This window comes from Phodopus roborovskii, unplaced genomic scaffold, assembly GCF_943737965.1.
Source record: "Phodopus roborovskii unplaced genomic scaffold, PHOROB, whole genome shotgun sequence".
Classification (NCBI taxonomy): Eukaryota; Metazoa; Chordata; class Mammalia; order Rodentia; family Cricetidae; genus Phodopus; species Phodopus roborovskii.
The window spans coordinates 10,612,968-10,639,136 of NW_026125059.1; the positions used below are offsets into that span (position 1 = coordinate 10,612,968).

Sequence of the window (26,169 nt, forward strand, 5' to 3'; positions counted from 1 at the left end):
CTTTCCTCTCAGGTGACAGCCATGTCTGTGAGGTTGCGCTTCCTGTCTCCTGGGGATGCCGGGGCTGTGGGGAACGTGGGCCGCAGTGCCTCCTTCGCTGGCTTCAGCGCACAAAGCCGGAGGGTCTCGTAAGTGTCATGGGGATGGAGGGCGGGGTGGGGGTGAGCACAGAGCTCAGCCTGGGACATCTAACTGTGTGGGGTATGCCTGTCCCTGGAGGAGCTTGCCATTTCCCACGAGCCTGATCTGTATTGTCTTGCTTCCATAGTCAACCTGCTGAGCTCATCACCACTTGGCAAATGAGAAAACAAGCTCAGAGAGGTAGCACCACTACTCCAGGGTCACACAGCAAAATGTCTTCCCAGTTGGCCTTAGCCTCTTAGGGGTGGGGTATGAAGGAATGTTCTTCCTGTTTAGTAGCCTGGATGATGGGGCCACCTGTCCTGGCTGTGACCTCAGGCAAGTGACTTCACCTCTCTGAGCGCAGGTTTCCTCACTTTTGAACATGGGAGGGGTGTGGCTGCTGTTGTGAAGGGGAGTTGACACTGGGCAGGCTGCTGGCCCCAGTGGCTGCACTGGGGACTGGGGGTGACTTCTGATGACAGCAGCTGGCTTAGCACTGTGGGCTGGCCTTGAGGACTAGGCCGTGCCTGCCACTCCACCCAGTCCCCCCTCCTCTCCCGATGAGTCCCTTCTGCCACATGAGCTCAGGCCCGCCAGCCCAGGTTCCATGGTCTTAGTTGAACACTGAACAATCCCCAGGGCCCAACCTCCCGGCTGGACGTGCCACGGCCAAAGGCCCCAAACAACACCTGAGCAGACGGTGGACAGGTCCCCACCAGAGTGGGCACAGAGCCTGGCTGATTGGTCAGCTCATCCATAGCCAATTTCCACGATGCCACACACCTAAGCTTGTACTTAAAGATCTCAGCAGCCCCTCAGACCTCGAGGCCTGGGTTAGCTCAGCCTATGTTCCAGCCACTCTGGCCTCTCCTGGACCCTAACACATGCTGTGTCCCAGCCGAATATTCCTCCCTGGCCGGTTCCTGCTGTCACAGCATGTCCTAGGGAGGACCCCAGGCCCAGCCCATCAGGTGCCTCACACCCACCCAACAGCCACCCTGTGAGGCCACCTACAGGTTACCCTCTGTCCCTGGCCTGCCCCATCTGAACTCTACCCGGAGGAGTTCGCTGCCAAGGCTGTGACACCTGTCTCAGCGGGTCCCCGAGAAGCCCTCCTTCCTCAGCAGACATCAGTGGGGAGGGACCCTGGCCCTGCCCTGCTTGATTCTCCATCAGGGGAACAAAAGCAAACAATTCAGCCATGGCTAGTGCTGTGCTGGACCTAGGAGAGGGAGGGTGCAGAGGGGAACATGTCTCCTGAGGGCCTGAGGGCCAGGGATGGAGAAGACAGCAAATGCAAAGGTTCTGAGGTGGTGAGGGGCAGCAAGCAGAGAGGGAGGGGACACTGAGGGACACATCCTCAGTGTCAGGGATCAGTGAAGGCTTAACAGAACTTCTGGGTGGGAGAGAGTTCGGCAAAGACCTATGGTGATAGGTCCTAGTCACTGGCGATGAGCCTTGGAGAGGAGAGTGGGTGCCTCTGTGAGGAAGACACACAGTAGGTGCTACATAAATGCTGCGGAGGGAGCATGCAAACCAGAGGAAACCTCGTGACACTCACATGTCATATTTCCACACCCAGAATGCCCCACATCCATGGGAAGTGTCCCCTCAAGCCCCATGAGGACTTCTGTCCAAAAGTCCCAAGGGATCCCCAATGGGGCTGCCCCTGGAGAGCTGGAAGGTGGGGGTGATTCAGTCCCGTTAGGATACCTGGGCTCACAGCCATCGGCCAGGTAGCTGCAGTGTCCGTGTGTGAACTAGAGAAGTGAACTCTGATGCTGTGAGGTCCTGGGTTCCAAGGCTGCTTGGGCCCGAACTATTGCGGTCCTGGGTAGCCCCCATCCAGCCTCAGCCTGGGCAGTCCCGTTTAAGATGCATAAGGTTGACCATGGTAATAGTGAAGAGGCATAGCTGGGTTTCTTGTTTGTTTTAGACTTTTTTATGTTCCAGTGTTTTGCCCGAGAGAGAGAGAGAGAGAGAGAGTGAGAGTGTGTGTGTGTGTGTGTGTGTGTGTGTGTGTGTGTGTGTGTAGTATCAATCCATGCAATGTCCATGGAGGCCAGAAGAGGGCGCGGCATCCCCTGGAACTGGCCTTACAAACAATTAAGAGCCCCTGTGTGGTTGCTGGGAATCCAACCCAGGTTTTCTGTAAGAGCAGCCAGTGCTCTTTATTAACTGCTGAGTGGGGTCTCTAGCGCCTGCATGGTTGTTGGGTTTGTGTTTTTTCTTTTTTCTTTTGTTTGTTTGTTTTGTTTTTTGTTTTTGAGATGGTTTCTCTGTGGAACAGTCCTAGCTGTCCTGGAAATCACTCTGTAGACTAGGCTGGCCTCGAACTCACAGAGATCCACCTGCCTCTGCCTCCCAAACGCTGGGATCAAAGGCCATGTGCCACCACCACCGCCAGGCCTGCATGGTTATTTTTAACTTCCTTTCTCTGTCCATCTCCCTGGTGTCTGACACTGGTTCGACCTGGATTGGGCTGCAGGCTTAACCTCTGCCTTTGGTTCTCAGATTTCTCACCAGGCTGAGGCACAACCACAGAGGTGAGGGACTGCATGAGGGTGGGTGAGGCAAAATGACCCTGGGCAGCCTGGCAGGTGTCACTCAGGGTCGGACACCCCTCTGCATTACCCCTACCCTGCCCCGGCCCTTTGACTAGCCAAGGCTTTCTACCCACAGACACAGAATTCACTTGTGGAAGTTAACTGATAGAATTGCGTACTAAGGTATGAATGGTTGCTATAATAAAGCCATTTCCCTTCTCTGTGGGTGGGACAGCTGTATCAGGCGCCCACAGTGGCCCAGTAGTTTCCACCAGCAGGCGCAGCAGCAGCTTGGCATCCAGGGCTGTCCTCCCCGGGACTGTCGGGCAGACGCCTCTGAAGCCAAGAGCTGGGTGGGTCATCAAACTTGATTTTAAACCACCCCTGGTATCAAAAGTGGGACAGTTGGTCTGAAGCTTGCAGAGTTGAGCCCTAGCATGGTGAGGCTGTCACTGTCCTTCGCCACAGGTCACCGGGCACAGGACCGTGGCCAGCCTGGTTGACGGGCATGCAGTCAGTAGTCTACGTGGTCAGTCCAGGGACTGCCCTGCCTGGAGGCTGGGGTAGGTTCAGCATGTGACCAGACCCTGCCCAGGCATGGTCAGCACAAGGCTGGGGACAGTCATGACAGGCAGAAGCTGCCTGATTGATGGTGAGTGCTGGGTACTAGGCTGCACGTGCCTGGAAGCCTGTCTGGCAGGCCTGGGGCTGTTTAATATTTACTGAGTCCTCCTGGAGCAGGTGACACATCCACCCCCAGAGGCTGCTCCCAGCCCTGTGACACCAGCCAGCCATGTAGCATGTAGTCTCATTTCAGCATCCAGGCTGCGCTGTGCCAGCCCTCGGAGCCACTGTCCTCAGAGGCTCAGAGACAGTGCTGGGCTTGGAACCTCAAGAGCCCAAGGCAGGGGGAAGGGGTGGGCGGAGGGGCACACCTCCGGGGACTGTGGACCCCTGAAGTGAGCTGCAGCTCCTCCCAGAGCCACCTCCCGCCTCACTGCCCTCTGGCTGCCTGGACTCTCATCTGTCTGTCAGAGGCCTGCTTGTCCCCTTGCTGCAGTGTGGCCTGTCTGTGCCTGAGATGGCAACTTTGTGGAGGGCCCGGTCCAAGAGGTGGGTGATGTGGCCTTGGGGGAGGGGGAGGGGAGGGGGAGGGGAGGGGCTTACAAAGGTTATTCGACTACAGTCTGTGAATACCAGCACTACAGCAATGGTGGCGTACCCTCTCCTAGCCACTATGGGGGAGTTGCCCCTCCCTGCCCACTTTGCTTTCTCTTTTCTTCTTTCTCAGCATCGGGTTCTATCCGATAGGCTCGTTCCAAACTTATCTCTTCAACTTTGGCACACATGTGGTGCCTGCTGTTTACCAGGCACTGCCTGGCGTCCTTTGTATTAATCAGCCTGTGGAGTGAGCCCTCTCCTGGCAATCCCAGCCCTGGACCCCATTTCACAGAGAGACAACCGAAACCCAGAGAGACTCTGTCACTTACCTAGGGCCACACAGCTTGGTCGTGGGAGAGCCAGACCCTAATCACACCAGCTGGCCTGTATCTCTCAGGGTGGGCGTTTGTTTGTCTTGTTACTGCTCTGCCCTGTCCTAGCCCCTGGAATGGTGGTCACCGTATAGCAAACGCCTGCTAAGTGATGGCCATGACAAGTCACGGGGCTTCTTACCTTCCCTCTAGGAAACTGAGGCTGAGTGGGTTAAATGCCCAGAGCTGCAGGGCTGGGGTTTGAACACAGGGGCTGAGTACAGGCACAGGCCCCAGCGGGTTGGTATGTGCTGGGCTTCAGGGATTCCGGGCGTGGGTTGGTCCCAAATCAGGGTGACAAGCAGACCTGGCTTGAGTAAGCTGCGTGTCTGTGTTGTGTCTCCCACATGTGGAATGCTCAGCATCTCACCCAGCCGGAACAAGCCTAGTGGCTTTTCTCAGGGCTGAGGAAAGCCCAGAGCCATGTCCCTGTACCTCGCCCCTGCCTGGCTCACTGGCTCACCACCCCCTGCCTCCAGCAGTAGACTGTGACTCTCAGGGGGACCCAGATCACCAGGGGCTGGCTGCTCAGTGAGCTCCTATCTGGACAGGCAAGTCCTGAGCTCCTGGTTTCTAAAAGTGCTCTTGCGATACTGAGGCAGGAGGATTGCTGTGAGCCTGAGGCCAGTCTGGGTGACAGAGTGACACCCTATTTAAAAAAGAAAGAACAATGAGAAAAGGCTCAAGGACTTCAGAAAGACCCTTAGAAAGGCTGTCTTCAGTGTGTGGGTGACTCCCAGAAGTCCAGAGCCAGCAAGCCACAGAGGCAGACGGCCATATGTATGCATTTCTAATAAATGAACCCAACTGTTTATTTTACAATTATGCAGACAAGCTGCCATGTGGCTGGGGCTGGCCTTGAACTCTATGTTGCTAATGACTCCCTTGGCCTTCCGAGCCTCCTGCTTCTACCTCCCCATGCTGGGATTAGAGGTCTGTACCCCAGGCCTGGCTGTACCTCTGTTAAGGCAGGGTCTCATGTGGGCTTTATACTCCTGGCTCCCTAGTTAGGGTCACAGGTGTGTACTTCCATCCTCAGCGAGGAGGGTTTGCAGTCTGGCTGACCAGTCTGTAGTGAGGGACCATCTTGTACCCCATGCCTCGCATCCCATGCTCTGTGCTCTACCTCCTGCTGGGCCCTCCTGTCCTGGAGCAGGGTTTGGGATGTGGCCCTTCCACCCACATCTCTGTCCTCCAGCCTTTGTGGCCCTGGCCTTCCCTGCTTCGTTCGGTGCGGCCACTGTTAGCTGAGCATCTGTTGCCCAGGCTGCCAGTGCAGGAGAGCCTTGGCCAGGATGCAGTTGTCCCATCAGCTCGCATATAAAAAGAACCTACTAATGACTGGCCAACACGAGACAGTCACAGGCGACAAAGCAGAGGCTGGAGCACACGCTAGCACCCAGGGAAGCTGCTTTGACTAAAGGCAGAAGCTTAAATAAGTTATAACTGCTCAGGCACCCACGGCCGTGAGTGATGGGTCTGAAAGGGGGATGCGGTCTTCCCTTCCAGGCTGCCCAGGACCTTGCTTCTCTGCCCTCACGATGCTCAGCCAATGGCCACTCCCTGTCCCTGGAGTGGGTGGAGCTGTGGAGACAGCCTAGTGGCTTCCCTCTGAGAACCAACTTTGGTTTTTTTCTTTATGTGTGAGTGCTCTGCATGTCTGCCTGCAGGCCAGAAGAAGGCACCAGATCTCATTACAGATGGTTGTGAGCCACCATGTGGGTGCTGGGAATTGAACTCAGGACCTCTGGAAGAGCAGCCAGTGCTCTGAAGCGCTGAGCCATCTCTCCAGCCCCAAGAACCAACCTTGTGGTGGTTTCATCAGGTTTCCTCTAAGATTGAAGCCCCGAAGCCGCCACAGTGAAAACCACCAGGAAAAGTCCAAGGAGGGCTGGACGCAAAACTGAAGCCTGCACGCCTGCTCCTCCAGCCTCAGGAAGAGAAAGCGCACACGCACGTGTGCAGACACACACTGTCCTGGCTGATTTTGTCACGGAGATAACATAGACTTCCTTATAAAGAGAAATGTATTCGGCTCACAGCCCCAAGTCACAGGAGGGAAGTCCAGGCAGGAACCTAAGGCAGCTGGTCACATGACTTCTGTAATCAAGAGCGGAGAGAAAGGAATGAGTGCATATTGTCTGCCAAGCCTTCTCTACCACAGTACAGGGCCCAAAACTAGGGAATGGTGCCGCCCACTTTCCGGCTGGCTCTTCCCACATCAGTGAAGGCCACCAAGACAACATACCCACTGACAACCTGGTCTGGGCAAGCCCTCGCCGAGACTCAGCTATCTGGTGCTCATACATGATGTCGCTTTGACAGTTACAACTACCCATCGCTGTCGTCACTCTCTCTAAAATCCACAAGTGAAGGAGCAGATGTGGGGGCTGCCCTGGGGAGGGGCCACAGGGGAGGTTGGAGCTGAGCAGGCAGCTGCACCCTGCAGGAGCCCTGGGGCTGGGATTCAGCCCCTCGGTGCTTGCTGTTTGTGTACTTGGAGTCTGCCATCATCACTACACCCTCCCTGGAAGCTCCCTTCTCTTTTCTCCTTCTCCTTCTTCTTCTTCTTCTTCTCCTTCCTCCTCCTCCTTCCTTCCTTCCTTTCTTCTTCCTTCCTTCCTTTTTTTTTTTTTTTTTTTTTTTTTTTTTGAGAAAGTGTTTCTCTGTGTAACAGCCTGGCCATCCTAGAATCCACTCTGTAGATCAGGCTGGCGTCGAACTCACAGAGATCCACCTGCCCCTGTTTCCTGAGTGCTGGGATTAAAGGCATGAGCCACCACTGCCCAGCAGGAGCTTGTTTTTGATTCTAAGGTTTGTGACTGTCCTCTTCATCTTCAAACCCAGGCCTCCCATTTTCCAGATGGAGAAACTGAGGCTCCAAGAACCTCAGCTTTCTGAAGAGCACACAGCTTGGAGGTGATGGACGTGGAACCCAGCCAGCTGTCCTGACTCTCTGTCCCCTCCCACAGAAAGTCCATCAACAGGAACTCTGTGAGATCACGGCTGCCGGCCAAGTCCTCCAAGGCTTACGGGACACTGCGCAAGGGCTTGCTCTGTCTGGACCCCCGGCCACAGCAAGTGAAGAAGATCTTTGATGCTCTGAAGAGAGGCCTCAGGTGAGTGGGGAGAGACAGCGGGCAGGCAGGCAGATGCACTGAGATGTCAGTGGCGTAGGCACAACAGTCAGCCATGGTCCTAATGGGACTGCTTTGCACTGCCTCGGCCACAGCAGCCACAGGGCAGGAAGTAAGTTCCTTGGGGATAACGGGAAGGCCAGAGGCCTCCAACTTCAGGGACCCTAGGACAAGAGAAGCAGGGCCACAGCGTGACATGGAAGGGGCAAAGGGGCAGTGCTGCAGGGCCATGTGAGCTGTGGAGGCCTTCGCTGGCCATCTTGAGAGAGCTGGGAGCCATGGAAGGTCCTGTGGGCTCTGTGGTGAGGGAGAAGGCTCCACGCTTTCGGCTCTGGGCCTCAAGACCCACACTCGGACTGTTGGGGCTGGTGGTGGGCTTGTTGCATGTGTGTGGGAGGGTGAGAAGGAGACAGGATTGGTTTGGGTCACACTGGGAAGGATGTGGGGTTCAGGCGTGGGAAGGAGAGAGAGGAGGGGGTTCCAGACACGACAGACAGCAGCAGAGATTTGTCTTTATTCTGAGCAGGGGTAGGTGGATGTCCCTGGGCTCCAGCCCTGTGAGTGCTGAGTGTGGCCTGAAGGAGGTGCTGGTGTTCCAGCTAGGAGAACACAGGCCAAGTCAGAAGGGAAATGAACAAGCCCATGTGGGTCCCTCCTCTGTTGAGGCAGCTAATGTCACTGTCAGTCAGAAAACTGACCTTGATAAGATAAACAAGGGGAGGGGTGGTCCACGCTGTGGATGCGGCAGGACGCGGCAGCTGGAGGGACACACCTTGGCCCCACAAGAGAATGGCCTCTGGAGGCATTTTCCACATATAGTGGCACTAAGTCCCCAAATGTCAGAGTGGAGGGCCACACCCACTTCACCCTGTCTAGAGCCCGCCCTGGCCCAGGAGCCAGGAGATAGACGGTGCCGTGAAAGGAGAAGGTTTTCAAAACTCTCTCTGGCTTAGATAATGCTCTCAGAGTAGGAGAGGTTAAGGCCCCTGGAAGGTGCTGGAAGGCCCTGTGTGGGCTGTAGACCCTGTGGAGACAGACAGGTGTGTGTCTTTAGCCTCCCGCCCTTGAGGAGGGAAGGGACCTTGAGAAGGGCTGGCCTGGCTCCCTGCTTCCTCCTTATCCAACCAGGACACTGCAAACCCTGGAAGCACCCGCCCTTCTTATCTGGGGCAGGGAGGAGGGGCAGAGCCCAGCCAGTGTGGTGGGACAGCCAGCTGCCCTGAATGAGCCCACTGTAAGAGTCAGCCCAGCCCTGGGTTGTCACTCGAAGGGACTTCTGCCGCTCAACATTTCACATGGCCCTGGATCTGTGGTCTCATCCCCCACCCCCGCCCCCCGTCTACTTTAGGGAACATCTGTGTGAGCAGCAGGCTGAGCTGGATTACCTGTGTGGACGTCACAAGGACACCCAGAGGAGCTCCAGGCTGGTGAGTGGCCAGGATGAAGCTGGGTCTCCATCCCAGGCCCATGGCATTTGCAGTGAACTTTCCCCTCGGGGTTCTGGGAACTGTCAGGCAGGTGACTGCAGAGCTCTCTCTCCTCTCTGTCTCTCTGTCTCTGTCTCTCTCTCTCTCTCTCTCTCTCTCTCTCTGTGTGTGTGTGCTCACATGTGTGTGTTTGATAGCCCCATCCCTCAGGGCGTGGCCATCAGACACACCAGAGCCAGGCAGTTCATGTGACTCAGGAAGATGGCCATTTCTGTGTGTCATGGCCCTGCTCCTGCCTCAAAGTGAGCCTGCATGCCACGGTGTCCAGGGTGAGAGTGGGTTCATAGACTCTGGGTGGTCGCTTAGCATATCAAAAACCAAAACAGCAAAAAGACAGCATGCCCGGTTAAATCTGATTTCAGACAAGCAAAAACTTGGTTGCTCTAAGTCTATGACCCTGTGAGGTGTGTGTGCCAGAAGCTTAAGTCCCGAGCAGGTGCCCTGTACTTTACTTCCAGCAAGGGACCCCTGTCTGATACTCTCTCACTCATCTTTAACTTGGGGTCAGAACCCAGGTCCCAAGTCAGGTCCCGCGACCGGCCCTTGCTAAGCCAATTAAATCCCTATAAAAAGTGGAAAGCAGAAAAAGATGTATTCAGTGTGTTAAGAAGAGGAAGGAACGGATCCGGCCTTTGAAAGTATAAATAGAGGCAGGGACATGCACATCTAAGCAGCCCCAGCAAGGCGTGGTCCCGCCCACCACTGTGTCTGGGCTTCAACCTCACCCTGTAGTACTGTGTGGAATTTCTTGGGAAGACAAGTCCCCCGTGTCAGCCTGCAGCCCTTTCCCTTGCCTGCATGAACTTCCTGAGGTATTCCCGCCTCGCTGTTATCTGTTGTTTCAAGTTGGGTAGGCACATTGAAAGACACACCTTAGACTGTCTTCATTTCTACAAAGCAGATTATGTCACCCACTGCTGCCTGGGGGAAGTGTCCCACGCCAGGAACAAAATCCCTGGGCTTCTCCTCACAAGCTGTGTCCCCGTGCCCCCCCCCACGCCGCCTTATGTAGGGCCTTCAGTATGGGCTTGGGAGAATGGGAGGAAACAGTGGACTGTCTATTCAAGTGTCACCCAGACCCCGCTGGTGCAAGCCCAGCCTCACGTGGGTGTCAGCCACACAGGAAGGCAGGGCCTGGCGAGCTTGGCGCCTCCCTCCGTAGGCGCCTGGGTGATGGCCATAGTAGAGGGAGGGGAAAGGCCGTCTAAGATTCCGCCCATTCCTAACACCACCTCCCCCAGGGAATGCCGCCGCCCCCACCACCTGCCCCTTCCCTGGGGTCTCCAAGTCTTCCTGGGGCAGACAGTGTATGAACAGCGGCACTGCCTGATGCGAAGTGACACTGGTGTCACGGAAGGGGACACAAGGAGGACAGAGTGCCTGGGCCCCACAGGGGGGGCTTTATGGTCTCTAAGACTGAATCAGAGCACCTCTTCAAAATCGCAGCTCCTTCCTAGTGCTTCGTCTCAACTTTCTAAAAGATTTATTTATTTACTGTGCACGCAGTGTTCCACCTGCAAGTCAGAAGAGGGTGCCAAATCTCGTTACAGATGGTTGTGAGCCACCACGTGGCTGAACGCAGGTCCTCTGGAAGAGCAGCCAGTGCTCTTAGCCTCTGAGCCATTTCCAGCTCTCACCTCATTGTTTAATGTCACATTTATTTCTTTATCGGTGTGAGGAAGGGGAAGGAGAGCAGGAATGACTGCCCCAGTGCCCCTGTGTAGTCAGAGGACAACCGTGGGCGTCGGCTCTCTCTTCCCACCACGTGGCGCCCAGGCGTCGAACTCAGGTCATCAGGCTTGGCAGCAAGCTCCTTTGCCCATGAGCCATCCAGCTGGCCCAGTGCTTCGTTTCTTAGCTGAAGTTTCACTTTTATGACCTTGCAGTCACTCATGTACTACTACTGCTCTCCTTGTGACAAAATGCCCGGCACAAACAACATAAGGGAAGCATTCATTGTGGCTAAAGGCATGGCATCACGAGAGTCAGACAGCCCCTTGTGTCCGGGGTCAGAAAGCAGAGAGATGGAAGTTGCTAACTAGCTGGGCTGTTTCCTTGCATGTAGCCCAGGACTCCAGCCTCTGGGATGCTACCAATCTCATCTAGGGTGTGTCTCCCCACTTCAACTGCCCAGTCTTAGAAACTCCTTCCCATCCAGAGGCTAATTGTTTTCAAAGCGATTCCAGACACAGAATGTCAAGTTCACGGTCGGTATTGACCATTTCAGTGACTGATGCCCATTTTACATAGGATGAAAGGGAGGTTCAGAGAGGTTGAGTAACTTGCCTGGGGCACACAGGAAAACAGTGCCAGACCTAGAATTGGCTTGCCCACAATGCATGCATTAAACTCATTTTCCCCCTGGGTGTCTGTGGCCATGAGCAGGGCAAGCGGCAGGCATTGGCGGTTGTCCTTGGAGCTCAGGTGTCCGTGATGAGGGCTCTCTGGGACTCTGATGCCCTTTCTCCCTCTGCAGGCTTTCTACTATGACCTGGACAAGGTAAGCCCATGTCCCTGTGAGGTCTCCAGGGTGGGTAAGACTGTCTGAGGTGGCCTTCCATCCCAGTTGCCCTTGGGTAGAACACTTGGGCTTCCTCTCATGTTACGAGCAGGCGAAAAGGCCGATGTGAACCTCTCTGAGGCGGGAGCCCAGCGCTGTGATCCTGGGGAGGGGTGGAGTGGTGGGAGCCCGGCCCGGGTGCTTCTAAAGCAGCTTTTTCTTTTTCGGGGAGAAGCAAACACGCTTGGTAGAGAGGCACATCCGGAAGGTGGAGTTCCACATCAGTAAGGTGGGTGTCCTGGGCATCATGGGACGTCATGGGGGTGACAAGGGGATTAATGGGGGCATCGTGTAGGTGCCACAGGGAGTCATGTGGGTACTCTCGTGAGTCAGGGAGAGCCATGTGGTGTCGCCGGACATCATGTGGGTGTGACAGGGCATGGCGGGGGTGTCAGGCTGGGTGGTCACTGGTAGCTACAGAGAGGTGGGGTAGACAGTGCTGCAGAGCTACAGTGACAGCAGGGGCCTTAGTCCTGGGGTTGGGGCTCTGTCACTGGTCAGTACAGAGGGCTTGCTGTTTGGTCTTGGAACACTCTGACTGTCCCTATGTAGATAGGAAGGCAGAGGCTCAAGCCGCAGGGATGTGTCCACAGTCCCCTAGCAAGTCCCTTAGGCTTGCTTTCTCTTCCTCCCTCACCCTCCTTCTTCTGGAGATAGGGACTCACTGTGTAGCCCTGGCTGTCCTGGAACTCATAACACAGACCAGGCTGGACTTGAACTCACAGAGAGCTGCCTGCCTCTGCCTCCTAAGTACTGGGATTAAAGCCATGCACCAACACTCCTAACCTCTTTTAGGCTTTCCTTTTCTTTCTCCCCCAGTTTCTCTGTATAACAGCTCTGGCTGTCCTGGAACTCACTGTGTAAACCAGGCTGACTTAGAACTCAGAGATCCCCCTGCCTCTGCCTCCCGAGTGCTGGGATTAAGGCAACATGCTCAGCTCCTTTGGGCTTTCTTAGTTTGCAACTGTTTACATGAGCTCACCTTCCTCCCCAGACCCACAGGGGCAGCTGTCATAGCTCACTTTCCATTCCACAGCTGGGACTCAGGCTGGGGGGAGGGGTGACAGTCACTAGTGTCTACTGTGCTGAGAGTATGAGTGATCCTAGGTGCTAGGGTGCTAGGTGGTGGCTTAGAGCCATGAGTACCACAGAGTGAGGCTGGATTGGGGACAACTAGGGACCATCTAGGGATGGTGGTCCCTTGGTGTGGCTCACAGCCTGCATGTCTGCTGCAGGTGGACGAGCTCTATGAAGGCTATTGTATCCAGTGGCGTCTGCGAGATGGCGCCTCCAATATGCAGCGTGCCTTCAGCAATGGCACCCAGAGCCGCGCCTCCCGTGAGAGCCTGCAGGAGCTGGGCCGCAGTTTACAGGAGTGCATGGAGGTGGGCCAGCCTCTCTGCCCCTGCCCCTGCGCTGGGCTCCCGGTGGAGGCTGGGGCTAGGGCTGGCAAGTGACTGACTCACTCGTGGACCTTGCAGGACATGTGTCTCATAGAGGGGGCCTTGGAAGTTCACCTGGGCGAGTTCCATGTCAAGATGAAAGGTGAGCGCCAAGCCAGGCCCGGCTTGCTATCAGTCCTTCCTAGCTGCCTGGAGAGCCTGCTGAGGGTGGGCGGTGCAGGCCAGGGCCCCGAGGCCAGAGGCCTTGCCCTGATTGTTCACTTCGTGACAGCAGGTGGGCTCTTTGCTCTCTGAGGGATGCTATGACTCCCTCTACTCCCTTGAGCATCAAAACCTCCTATCTCTCTCGTGTTGCCAGGCACACCCTTGTACCCTGGGGTTCCCATGGTCCCTGGGCAGGGGTGGAGAGGAGACTAGCCCATTTCTGTGTTCCAGGCTTGGTGGGCTATGCACGCCTCTGTCCCGGAGACCAGTATGAGGTACCACCAGGAAGGTCCTGGGAGGGAGGTCCCCGGGGGGGCAGGCAGTGAGGGGATTCCCCTGGGGCTGCCTTTGTACCTCTTCCTGTGCCTCACCTGCAGGTTCTCATGCGCCTGGGCCGTCAGCGGTGGCGGCTGAAGGGCCGGATCGAGCCAGATGACAGCCAGACCTGGGATGAGGAGGATAAGGCCTTTGTACCCACAGTGCATGAGAATCTGGAGATCAAGGTGGGGTAGGGCCCAGGGTGGGACCTAGCTCCTGGGTGCTAGGCTCAGACACCACATCCCGTCCCTCATGCCCAGGTGACTGAGCTTCGAGGCCTGAGCTCAATGGTGGTGGGTGCCGTGACATGCGACATCGCTGACTTCTTCACAGCTCGCCCCCAGCTTGTGGTGGTGGACATCACTGAGTTGGGCACCATCAAGCTGCAGCTGGAACTGCTGTGGAAGTGAGTGGCTGTTGGGCCATCGCTGCCCTCACCAAGGCCACCCCAGCTCCTGGTGGTTGGGGGGGAGCAAGTGTCCCAGGGGCCTGATGCACTCCAGACCTGTTCCTGCAGAGACTCTCTGTCCTTGCCCATCCTCCCCCACGCCCCCCCCCCGTCGCCCTGAATTCCAGTCCCACTTTTGGGCACACGGCAGCACCAGGGTCCTTTCTAGGCATGTGTTCTTGCTCAGTCCCCAGGGGACTCCCCTCTGCAGGGTTCCCTTTCACTGCCTCCTGTCGTCAGCTGTCCCGTCTCTCCCAGGCCACGGCTGAACTGCTCACCTGAGGCCTTCCCTCCTCTGGGCCGCAGACCTGTGCGGTCCAGGCTCAGTACAGCCGGGGTTGGGTATGGGGCGCCTTCCTACACCACCTTCAGGAGCACGTGCTCTTTAGAGTTTTTGTTGTCAGCACCTTGCATTCCCAGGGTGCCCTGCCCTGTCCCCAGAGCGGGTGTGGCAAGGTAGGAAAGAGCTGAGAGCACAGTCCAACCCAGTCACCTAGGATCCCCTTAAGTGCATGCTACAACCCTAGACCGGCCACTCAAGTCCCTGAGTCCTGCTGGCCACAGGCGCCCTTGGGGAGTGTTTGAGGGAGGGGACAGCAGGCCTCTGAGCTCTAGCTCCTCATGGTGCGTTTGGTGCATTCTAACCGAGGGCCATGCTGCCTCCTCGCCTCTACCCTGAGCCTCGCCCACTGCGCTATAGCTTGAACATCACTTCTAGCCGACTTGAAGTGAATTCAGTTCTGGCCCTGCGTATTGGAGGGGGCATTGGCCCAAGCAATTCCCTGTCTCAGAGCCATCATTTGATTCCACGTAAATAACCCAGCCACGCCCCAGCTGGTGGGGGGGTTGGGACGGTAGCAGAGCTCATACAGACAAAGGTTACTTTGAAGGCCAAGGCAGCTGGGTCCCATCTGAGTCCCTATGGTCTCTGCTCCCCTCTGTAGCCCCTTGGACTCTGAGTGCAGGCTGGTGTCACCCAGTCCTACTGGCAGGCTCTCCATGGGCAGCAGGAAGGGCTCCCTGTACTCCTGGACACCACCCAGCACCCCCAGCTTCCGGGACAAATACTACCTGGTAAGCCAGTCTGTTCCCAGTAGGGTGAGATGCTCTGGGACTGGGCAGTGAGGGGCGTGGCCTGCTTGGGGGCTCAGTCTTTGGGGCTGCAGGGCTGTGTTGCTCAATCTTCTGCTGCTTGAAGCCATGGGAACTGGGCTGGGTCTGGGCCTGTGGTTTGCGTATGTGTGGAGGGTATCCTCTGCCCAGACATGGCCTTGACCTCATCTTGCTGGGGAGATTTTCTTTAGTTTCCAGGAGTGTGATCTGGAGCCACATACAAGAAAGCAACTTTCCTTCCCCCCATGACCTCCAGGGCCAAGGTCCCCTTGGTGGCAGGGCCACCATCCTCTCCTTTCTGCACACATGGGGGGGGGAGTGGGGGAGGGGGTACTGAGAGCTGTGTACCCTCAGCATTTCTCTTGGCATTGTGCTTGGGACGTTCCTTCCCTCACTTACAGGGACCATTGTTAACCCCCCCCCCACACACATATACTGTTCCACACGTGACTGTATGTTTACTCAACAGACATGGAGGTCATTTCAGTGCTGTGCTGTGATAGCCACAGGCCACACGCAATCCGCAGTGAGAGCATCTCTCCCAAGCTTGCACCCATCCACGGTCCCAGGTCCCAGAGCTTGTCCCTCTTTAGGTGTGGACATCAGCACACAGAGGGGAGACACAGGACATCTCTCCAATACAGAGACCGGAGCAGTCGGGAAGGGGACCACTGTAGCACTTAGGGTGTCCAGGGACGTGCTGCCAGAGCAGTGGCATCTGAGTTGGGACCTTCAGTGTTGAGGGCATGTGTGTAGTGTAGTTCAGGCAGAGAGCACGGTCAGCACAAAGGCCCTGAGGCAGGAGCATGGCGAAGATGAAACAATGATGACGTTGAGGTTGTGGGCAGTTTGAGAACAGGCATCAGCCGTACTGGATGCCAGACCGGCATCACCATGGGCACCTGGGCACATAGGGGTCTCAGCTCAGTCCCGGGGTGGCTGCTGAGGTTGCTCCTGCGTCCCCTCCCAGTCTGTCCTCCAGCAGCCAGTACAGCAGGCCTTGCTGCTGGGTGGGCCCAGGGCCACCTCCATCCTCGGCTACCTGTCTGACAGTGAACTCCAGGGGCCCCGCCTGCGGAGCCGGAGCCAGGAGCTACTGGAGATGGACTCCTTCAGCTCTGAGGACCCCAGAGACACCGAGACCAGCACTTCGGCATCCACCTCAGATGTCGGGTTCCTGCCCATGCCTGTGGGACCCAAGGCTTCCACAGAAGAGGGGACCAGGGAGGAGCCCCCACCCGTGGGCCTGCTGCCGGGCCTGGCTCACCCTGCTGGGAGTGTGCTTGTGGAACAGCCTGGCTGGAGGGACTTGGGAAGGGAGAGGCTGGCCCTGCTGCAGGATGTCCCAGTCCACAGCCCCATGGTGCCACCGTGCCAGAAGGGCCAGGAGGAGGAAGATGTGGGGGACGGAGTGGAGAGGCCTGTGCAGGAGGTTCTGGATCTGCTGCGCTCTGCCGATCCCACACAGCCCCAGCTCCGGGAGCTGGAGTACCAGGTCCTTGGCCTCAGGGACCGGCTGAAGGTATGCCCACCCTGTACTGGACAGCAGTACCGCTTTGCTGCCGGCCTGAGGCCTGGGAGCAGGTGCAGGGCCCAGCCAGCCCATGCGAGCCTCCTGGCCTCACCCCTCGGTGACCTGGGTGGGCAGAGCCTTTCTCCTTCTCAGTTTCCCCATGTTTCAAGGCCTAGGAGGAGAATACCAAGGGGAGGCCGGAGCGCACAGTGAGTAATTCGCTCCTCATCCAGTCAGAACCTGGCTTCATTGAGAATTTTCTGGTGAGGGTGGGTGCTCAGGGCTGTAATTTAGGCCTAAGAACTTTGGGCCAGACAGAGCTGAATGCATGGAAGGCTCTGCAGCTACCTGCCATACTCGTCTGTATGGCCACCCAGAACCTTCAGCCGTCACTCAGCCAGAGGAGGACGTTCTCCGGTACCAGCCACCTGCAGGTGCTCTCAGAGCTGCTGGCCTGGACGGATGGCTTTGTTGCCATTTTTAAATACACAAAATGAAATGTAGATCACACACTAACTTCTATAGGTGTTGAAGAGCCCACACTTGGGTATGACACATTTTTGCTCAGAGCTATCCAACACAGCTCTTCAAAAATTCTCTCTTATTACTAAGTTGTTTTGTTTTATTCATTCTTAAGCTGTACCTCACACCAGCACAGCTGAGAACACCACTTCCCATGGTCTACCTAGCCTCTTAAAACAACTCTCCTGCCCGCCTACCACCTTAAAAAGGTCCTGCCCACTGCTCCAGGGACAAGAATTTGAGGAAGAGTGCCACCTTGTACTGTCCTAGTGTTTATGTGTGGGACAGCTTGAGCTGCAGTCACACAGCTTCTGTTACACTCCTGTATTTTGAAGATCACACCCATGCTGTATGACCCTGAAATAACACAGCCATTCAAAACACCAAGAAGACACATCTCTTTCCTGGAAAACAGCTAAGGACAATAAAAACAAAAACAAATGACAGGCCCCACCTTCAGCTTGGATTTGAAAGGGGAGTCAGCACACAGCACCCCTAGACTTCACTTCTAGAGAAATAGTCTTGTTTTGCTAAGAGGCCCAAGCTAGCCTTGAACTCCAGACCCCTGTGCTTTGGCCTCCGGAGGCTGGAAGGACAGGTGTATACCACCATGCCTGGTTAACTTCCACACATTTATTACTCTTTACATATGTGGTATTTCATGTGCAAACAAACATGTGTCAGGTGCTCTTGAGGCCAGGTGAGGGCATCAGATCCCCTGGAGCTGGGCTTATAGGAGGTTGTGAGCCACCATGCAGGTGCTGGGAATTGAACCCAGGTCCTCTGTGAGAACAGCCAGTGCTTTTAACCACTGCACCATCTCTCCAGCCTCACACACATATAAAGAGGCATGTGCATATAGCTATACACGCTCTCTCTCGAACGCCTGTGCACGCACTCGATCCTCTCCCTTATTCTGCTGAGACTCATCTACTCTTGAAGACTTGTGTGCAGCCCCTGGAAGGACACACAGGCTCTGCTACTGTCCTTTTCTGAGGGGGAAAACAAATTCAAGTTGCTCAGTGTGCTCAGTTTGGGCTGAGGGTGATGGAATGGCTGCTCTGCCTCCCTGCGACTGCCATCCTTAACCCAGTCACTGTCACATGCAGAGCGCTGGCAGGGCCCCAAGGGTAAAGCCACAACACCATCTTATAAATTCGCTGTCTTTAGGGCTGGGGAGACCACTCACACGGTAGCATACTTGCTGTGCAAACAGGAGGCCCTGAATTCACCCCCCCAGGACCCACATAAAGAAAAGGCAGGTTTGGTGACAGACACTTCAGTTCTGGGGAAGTGGAGACAGGAGGCTCCCTGGGGCCTTGATGGTCAGACAGTGTAGCCCAATTAGCAAAACACAAACAAATTAAAAAAAAAAAAAAAGAACCAAACAATAAAGCAACACCCAAGGTTTCCTTGCATGGCCCCTCTGTACACACACACACACACGCACACGCACACGCACACAAGTACACATGTACAATATGCACAACACACACACACACACACACACACACACACGCTGAAAAAGACAGTTTTTAAACGAAAGTGTACACGTGGGCCTTGTACTAACTGTCTGGGAGTTTCCAGTGAGGCCTAGGGGCCATGGCTCAGTGTTTGCTAATTTGCTGACATAACTACCTCAACTCCTGAGAACCTACCTTGTCCATCTGTGTCTGTGTACATACCTGCACACACGTGCTTGTAGAGTTTTGCTTTAATGGAAGTAAAGTTTTTGTGGTCAGGCCTATTATTTTGTTGCTGCTTGTGGAATTGGATTTTTTTTTTTTTTTTTGTCTATGGGCTCAGCTTCGAGCACCCATTTCAGGTTTGCCGTCTTGGCGGACTAGGCTTGGGGTGTGCTTGGTGTGGACTGAGGCCTGGTGTACTGGATTCTGGAGGGTCCTGGGCCTGCAGGCAACCCTGGTTTGGAGAGATCCCAGGGTGACTTGGCCAGTGGCAGGTAGTGATTCCCACATGCCCCCTCACTCACAGCCCACCCACAGCTTCTGAATCTCCTCAGGGTTTCTAGATTTGCTGAGAAATGAGCCACTGAGCCACTGGGCAGCAGCTTAGGGGCAGGTATCACCTGGGATGGAGTGGCGCCTCCTTGTGGGGGAAGCCCTGCCCTGCATGTTCCACACTTGGGCCTCTCTCCCTGTGGTGCGTCCCATGGTTGTAGGGGACGAACACAGAGGACCTTCAGTCTGTCTCTCTGGTGACCTTCCTTTGTCTCAGGCCACGGTGGGGGGCGGGGACACTGGAAGTGGCACATTGCAGGCTCAGTTTGCTGGGCTGGCCTGTGCTGGGGCCAGTGTGTGGAGCTGGGCTGTCACATCCTGGATGACTGTGACGGGGCAAGGCCCTCATCCCGGTGCTTGTCCACAGCCCCGAAGGGTGCAGCCCGAACCCGTGTCAGTGCAGAGCCTGATGGACTGTATCCTTGAGAGCTTTGCCTTTCTGAACGCCGACCTCGCCAGCGATGAGCTGTCCCTGTTCGGGGGCTCTCAGGCTCCTGAGTGAGTGCACACCGAGTGGGGACATCTCTGGGCTGCCGTAGCTCTGTGCTAGTCTCTCGAGTCCTTGGCCCTGCCACGTGCAGTTTTACTGTGCATGGCGCCTCCTCTCCACATCACTGTCCCCACATAGCAAGGCTTTATGACTACCGAGGGGATCTCTGGCAACAACAGCAGCACACAGCAAAACCCTGACCTTGACCTCAGTGGCTGCTACCTGACCAACCTCCCCAGTAACTGCTTTGCCCAGAGGTCTCTCTGGAACCCCATCCCTCTTCCTTACCACCCACCCTGATGGCCCAAGGCCACTTGTATCCTCGGAGAGTCTCCATTTCATCCTCTCAGCCAGTGGTCCCACAGGGAGACTGACTCCAAGTCTGCTACCTTCCCGAGTGTATTCAGTCAGTTGGCCCTCGGTGGGGTTCAGCTTTGCCCTGTGAGCCATGATAGCCCCACCCTGAGTCTGGGCTTCCTGCCCATTTCACAGAAGAGCAAAACAAGGCTCTAGAGACCCTGCTCTCCACACCTGTTTGACTTCCAGCCAACTTTCTCCCCCTTCCCTCCACTGAACCCTGCACCTGGGCTCAACTCTCTCATCTGGAGCTCTGGGGAGTGGGGACAGGGGAGGGGTCCCTTTGCTAACCCAATGGTCACTCAGTTCTTCTGTCTCCTCAGGAGGGACAGCCCCCCGCCCCCTCGGCCATCACTGAAGGGGTCACCCAGAGAGCTCACAGCTGGTGCCCCTGAGCTGGACACACTGCTCACCGTCCACCTTCGAGTCTGCAAGGCTTTGCTTCAGGTGTCCGGGTGGGGCTTGGGCAGGGTGGTCACTTGGTTCAAAGGTGGCAAAAAGTCCAGGGTCAGGCGAAAGGAGACCACCCTGAGAGCCCGTGCCATGGAAGCTCCGTGGCAGGAGGGGAGGAACGATGTGGGGTCTCAGGAAGCCAAGCCTTGAACCAAGAGGGCAGTTCTGGTATACATGCATAGGTGCCACACCAGTCCAAACCCGCTCAACCACCGGAAGCATCCAAGCTGGGCTACGGTACTCCCAGGGGTCCAAATGCTGTGAGATGGGTCTGGCACACTTCCCTCTTCCTACTGCTTTGTGATGCTTGGCTGGTCTTGGGCGGGCTGACCCTGGGGGCTCAGCTTAATGAAGAGGAGGGAGCGTAGGTCATAGTCTGGAAGCCACCTCTAGGATAGGGCAGCTTGAGCAGCTGGGAGCAGATGTGTGCATGCCAGGCTAACCTGAGCATCCTGGCTGATTCTAGAAACTGGCCTCGCCTAATCTGTCAAGGATGGTCCAGGACTGCCTCCTAGAGGAGGCAGTGCAACAAAGGCAGGTTCTGGAAGTGCTTTCCGACCTTGACTGTGAGCAGGTTAACAAGGCCAGGTCGGTTGAAGAGAGTAAGTAGCAACCAGCCACAAGCCCAAGGCCTTGCCTCTCTGTCCACTGATGGGTGGGTTACACAGGCTTGCACACTGTGTCTCTGTAACTGGGGAGGCTGCTGCCTGGGTCAGTGGAGCATTTCCCACCCACATCCTGGTGTTTCCTCCAAGGAGCAGTGGCTGCCACCTCTCTGGGAGCCCAGCTTCCTAGTTCATCAGGGTGGTTGTGAGAGGCTGACAGGGACACAGGCCTGCAGGAGGTCCCTGTACGGGGTCCCCAGCCCTCATTTCTAACCTTGGGTCCCGGTACAGGGGTTTCTGGTGCCTGTGGCTGCCCCTGCCCAGGCTGCTGAGCAACTGTTTGCCCTCAGTCATCCCACAGGCTCCTCACAGGAAGGCTGGCCTGGCACTGTGGCAAGGCTGCACACAGCCTGGTGGAGTCCTGGCTTGCCCTGCCTCCACACTCCTCAGCCAGCTCAAGAAGACGTTCCTGCATCGAGTCAGAGGGAAGTACCCAGGCCAGCTGGAACTAGGTAGCGTCCTCTGTGCTTGCCCTGTCCCACAGGAGTGGTGGTGTTGCCCCTGGGGTCTCCTCCCTTTGGGCCACCTGTAGCTCAGTGCATGTCTTCACTGCCCTGGCCCCTGGGAAAGCAGACTGTGAATCCCTGTGCCTCCTGCCGAGCCTTGGAGGGTTGTTAGAGGAGGGTGTGCAGGCAAAGTGCCACCCAGGTGTCCTGAAATCAGGCCGAACCCTTCCTGAGGGCAGCTGTAGCATTTTCCTATGGAGCACATGAAGGGTGGCGCTACCGAGGGTAGCATGTGAAGTCTGCCAGTTCTTCCCATCCTCTGGGCTGTTTATCGTCATGCGTTTCCAGAGCTCTGGGTCCAGGACTCAGGATCCACTGTAGTGGCTACTGGCTAGCTGGTACATTTCTTTTCTCTGTCAGTTAAAGAATTAAAAGACAGGAAAACAGCCCAGAGCTGAGTGAAAGTGGACTTTATTGGCAAGTGGTACCAATTCCTAGTGTAGAGAAGGTTCTAGAAGCATAAGTCTGCTGACTCTAAAGGGTCTCCCTGGGTTCCTTTCCCAGAGTCCCTCTTAGCTGACAGGAACCTGTTTATTCAGAGTCCAGATGTGACCTCAGGTCTGCTCATGACCCCTCCCTCTGCCAGTGTGCCGCAGGCTCTTGGAGCAGGTGGTTGGCTGTGATGGGCTACTGGCCACAGCAGGGCTCCAGGAAGAGCAGATGGTCACCTGGTTCCAGTTCCACAGCTATCTGCAGCGGCAGAGTGTCTCTGATCTGGAGAAACACCTTACCCAGCTCTGCAAGGAAGGTAGGGCCTGACCATGGCAATGGCCTGGAAGGAGTTACAGCATAGCCTGGGGGCTTTGTCCCTCCTAGTTTAGGCTACCATTCAGATGGCATGCAAATCTCTTTGGAGCCATAAGAGCTGAGAGAGGGAGACGAATAATAGGCCAGAGCAGCCCCAGGGAGAGGAGCTGGGAGCCAGGAACTCACTTCTGGTTTCTTTTTGAGTCAGGGTCTCATTGTGTAGCCTAGATTGACTTCAAACTCTCCATCCTCCTGCCTCAGTCTCCCAAGTGCTGGGATTACAGGTGCGCACCACGGCACCCAGGCAGGCCAGTGGTTCTGTTTGTTTCAGGGTGTGTCCCATCCATTTCTACAAGTGTCTGTTGGTATGTGGTGATGCCCCTCTGCCTTAGAGTTGCCGAGTCTCCACTGATGGTCCCTGCCTCTCTCTTTTCCAGTTACTCTCATTGAGGAGCTGCACTGCTCAGGCCCAGCCAAGGCCTTGAAGAAGCTGCATGGTAAACGTCTGGGCCAGCTGCAGCCCCTACCCCAGACTCTTCAAGCATGGGCCTTGCTACAGCTGGATGGACCCCCGAGGGTGTGCAGGGTTGCCAGAGCACGCCTGGCCAGTGCTGCCAGGAACAGGCGTTTCCGGGAAAAGGTGTGGTGCATGCGCGGGCATTCTGGCTGGGTGTGCAAGAGCACAAAGTGGGTGTTGGGGCCACACTCACCTCACCAGACTGGAGGTTGAAGTGTTTTAAGAGGCCTGATCGTGGGGCTGGAGTCATGAGTGCAGAGGTTCTCAACCTTCCTAACACTGGGACCTTTTACATGGTTAGTTGTGTTGTGATGACCCCCCCCCCAACCATAAAATTATCTAACTGCTACTTCATATCTGTAGTTTTGCTACTGTTATGAGTTAGTTGTAATGTAAGTATCTACCATGTGACCCCTAAGGGTGCTGAGACTCACAGGGTTAAGGGTACACCCAGCACCGGCTCACAGCCTGGGCTAGGCTCTCAGTCCTGCGCGGCATCTGAGAGGTGCTTCTAAAAATCTAATATTTATTTATTTATCCATCTGTTTACTTATTTATTCGTGAGTGCTTAAAAATCCACTATTTACTGACTGATTGTGTGTGCACTCTACATCATGAGTCTGGAGGTCAGAGGCCAGCCTCAGGGAGTCCGTTTTCTCTGTCTACAACATGGGTCCCGGGGCTGAAATTCAAGTGGAGCTGGTGTAATGATACATGCCTTTAATCCCAGCACCTGGGAGGCAGAGGCAGGTGAATCGCTGTGAGTTCGAAGCTAGCCAGGGCCACACAGAGAACTGCTGTCTTGGGGAAAAAAAAAAAAGTCTTTGCGGAGTTCACTTACTAAGCCAGCTAGTAATCTTGGGCTAGGCCACCTCTGGGCGATACACCTGGCCAAAGAATGACAGGTCTCACCCCAAGTTTGGTTTAGAGAAGAGCCGAGTTGGGGTCACTGCTGCATCTGCAGTGTTCAGCCCCCTGGGGACCTGCCTGCCCTGACCTCTGACCAGTTCTGCTGCCCCACCCCCACCCCCAGGCTCTCCTGCACTACACCAACGCCTTAAACGACAGTGATGCCAAGGTCCAGCAGGCGTCATGCATGGCGCTGCAGCAGCTTGGGGTGAGTCTTCCCTAGGGGTGAGGGCGGCTGCAGCAGCAGCAGCAGCAGCTTCTAAATGCTTTCCCTGGGAAAGGATGGGAGTGGGCTGGTAGAGGGTGTCACTAGCAGCCACAGACTTCAAAGCTGAGGTCCCCACACCAAGGGACTCCCTGCCCAGTTCAACGTGTTTTAACTTTGACAAATTCTTGTAAATGAGAAAAAGACAAGATACGGAAATGTGAAAGCTGCCTGTCACCCTAGCCTTCAGCAGAAGTGACTGACTGGCCACCTCTGGCACATTTCCTTTTTTGCTTGTAGGAACAGAGCACCCTGAAATTGCTATTAAATATGACTTTACAGGGACAAGGGCTACGTGCCTACAAGCATGAGGGACTGTGTGGAACCTCAGAACTCCATAAAAAGCTCTAAGTGGTGGCATAGGCTTGTGACTCCAGAAGCAGGGGATTCCTGGGCTGGCTGGTCAGCCAGCCACCATAGCTTGTGAGCTCCAGGCTAGGAGAGATCCTATCTCAAAACATGGGGTGTGTGTGTGTGTGTGTAGGAATGTGTTCGTGCACAGGTATACTCACACAGCCACAGGAAAATGTAGTTTCCATGCACTGGGGGGGGGGGGAAGAACAGCCAGGTGTGGTGGCACATACCCGTGTGCTAGCCTGGGCTTCATAGTGAGACCCTGTCTCATAAAATAAACTCATACATGCCACCATGAGCATTTTTTGTAAATAAGGTTTCATAAACCCCACACAGGGGTCCAGCTCATCTTGCTGGGCTAGATGACACAGGGTTGCTGCATACCTTCCCCACACTCCCATGGTGGAAGGGAAGGGGATCCTGTGAGTTCACTTACATCCCTGCTGGGAATCCACCTTGTGTAACCCTATTGCTCTCTCGTGCATGGGAGTTGACTCAACATAGGGGAAACCCAGCACTTCCACTTGCTCAGGGCTGCCCCGCCCCCCCCCCCCCCCCGTCCTTGGCGGACCACCTGCTGAGGCTCAGGTGCTGGGCGAGGAGGAGGTCCTGTGGGAGAGCGGTTTGTGGATGTGTGGCAATCAGGCCCTGGTTCTCCAGGGAGGACAGTCAGGGCTCAGCAAGTCCCAGAAGACAGCAGGGTTTGTTAGGACAACACACAAGCTGATGGCAAGGCCTGCACTGGGGTGTGGAAGAGATTCCCAAAGGTGTCGCTGAAGGACCAGGGGCAAAGGAAGAAGCCTGGAGGCTTCTCAAGAAAAGGACAGACAAGGCCCCAGGGACCGTGCCAGAGCTGGCACTGCAGGGGTGACGGTGAGGTCTAGTGCTGCCTGCTTGACAAGCCCCTGCCTCCTGACCTCACAGGGCATCGAAAGTGTTGAACAGATCGCCAGCCTGTGTCGGTCTGACCTGGAGGCGGTGCGAGTGGCAGCCCGGGAAGCGACACTGTCATTTGGTAAAGTGCGGCCAGACACCCGGTCCACACAGCTCAGTGGGGTCCCGGGGGGGGGGGGTGTCCCAGGGCTCTGGTGACACCACCTCAGCTGTCAATACCAGCAGCTAGGGACCCTGCTGCAGGCCACCCGTGCTTTGCAGCCCCTGCTCAGTTCAGGGTCCCTTCACAGGGGGTTGACAGCCATTGTTTTTACACGTTGTTTATGGCAAATGGAAGGCAGGGGCAAAGCCAAGCTAGTGCCGGGAGACCTCTGACTAGAAGGCTGTTTTAGCTGTGGACTGTTTTCAGTCAACAGCAGGGGCAGGGGACTCCCCAACCACTACTGCCCTGCCCCTCTAGATACAAGAGCCCGCACAAAGCTGGTGACAGACATCTGTGTGTTCCAGGTGAGAAAGGCCGTCTAGCTTTCGAGAAGATGGACAAACTCCAGTCAGAACAAGAAATCTACGAGGAAGCAGATGTTGAAATCACAATTTTCTAAGAAGCTGCCCAGTGAGCTCCAATCCTGTACCTTTCTTCCTCGATGCTGCCCAGCTTCCACAGAGCCTAAGTTTTGGATCAAACAAATGTGAGCTGGTCAGGATGGCTGCCTGAGGTCTGGGTCAGTACCCAGCCCAAGGGCACAGGGGTGTGTTCACAGAGCAGGAAGTAGTGTGGTCTCCCCCAAATGCTGCTTTGGCCTGTCTTGCCTTCCGGGGCACAGTGTCAGGGCCAGCTCGAGCTGGCTGCCATCAAGGATCTAAGACAAGGTGAGGCTCGGAGACAGACATGCTGGGAATGTGAGCTCGCTGTACGCCCTGAACTGGTCTGGTAAACATGGGCCGAGACCACGAGCCAGGGGCAGGCTCACTTTCTGCACATGACAACCTGCCGCCCGCCCACGAGATGAAGTGCTTCAGAAGTCAGAGCTGAGGTTTTCACTGAGGTAGCTATGTGTCTGAGATGTCCACGAGCACTGGAGTGGCTC

General features: G+C 55.9%; 1 protein-coding gene across 3 annotated transcripts; it reads left to right on the top strand.

Annotated features, from left to right (window-relative positions):
- Positions 1-25,736, top strand: Ripor3 (RIPOR family member 3). 3 transcript variants are annotated; one of them, XM_051185817.1, is made up of 21 exons: positions 1-128; positions 7,174-7,320; positions 8,687-8,765; positions 11,302-11,325; positions 11,561-11,614; positions 12,621-12,770; positions 12,867-12,930; positions 13,224-13,267; positions 13,370-13,495; positions 13,571-13,716; positions 14,703-14,832; positions 15,842-16,393; positions 19,292-19,422; positions 20,095-20,218; positions 20,691-20,826; positions 21,180-21,341; positions 21,982-22,143; positions 22,580-22,782; positions 23,693-23,776; positions 25,112-25,202; positions 25,589-25,736. In XM_051185817.1, exons 1-21 carry the CDS (start codon positions 22-24, stop codon positions 25,681-25,683), a joined length of 2,811 nt encoding a protein of 936 aa, XP_051041774.1. In that variant the 5' UTR covers positions 1-21; the 3' UTR covers positions 25,684-25,736. The 3 variants fall into 3 exon arrangements, with proteins under 3 accessions (XP_051041774.1, XP_051041783.1, XP_051041786.1); XM_051185829.1 differs by lacking the exon at positions 1-128 and adding an exon at positions 3,701-3,782; XM_051185826.1 differs by lacking the exon at positions 11,561-11,614.
- Positions 25,737-26,169: the final 433 nt, after the last annotated feature.

Coding starts and splice junctions, on each gene's coding strand:
- Ripor3 (XM_051185817.1), top strand. CDS start 22: ATGTCTGTGAGGTTGCGCTTCCTGTCTCCTGGGGATGCCGGGGCTGTG. Junction 11,326..11,560: donor TCTACTATGACCTGGACAAG/GTAAGCCCATGT, acceptor TTCGGGGAGAAG/CAAACACGCTTGGTAGAGAG. Junction 12,771..12,866: donor GTTTACAGGAGTGCATGGAG/GTGGGCCAGCCT, acceptor TGGACCTTGCAG/GACATGTGTCTCATAGAGGG.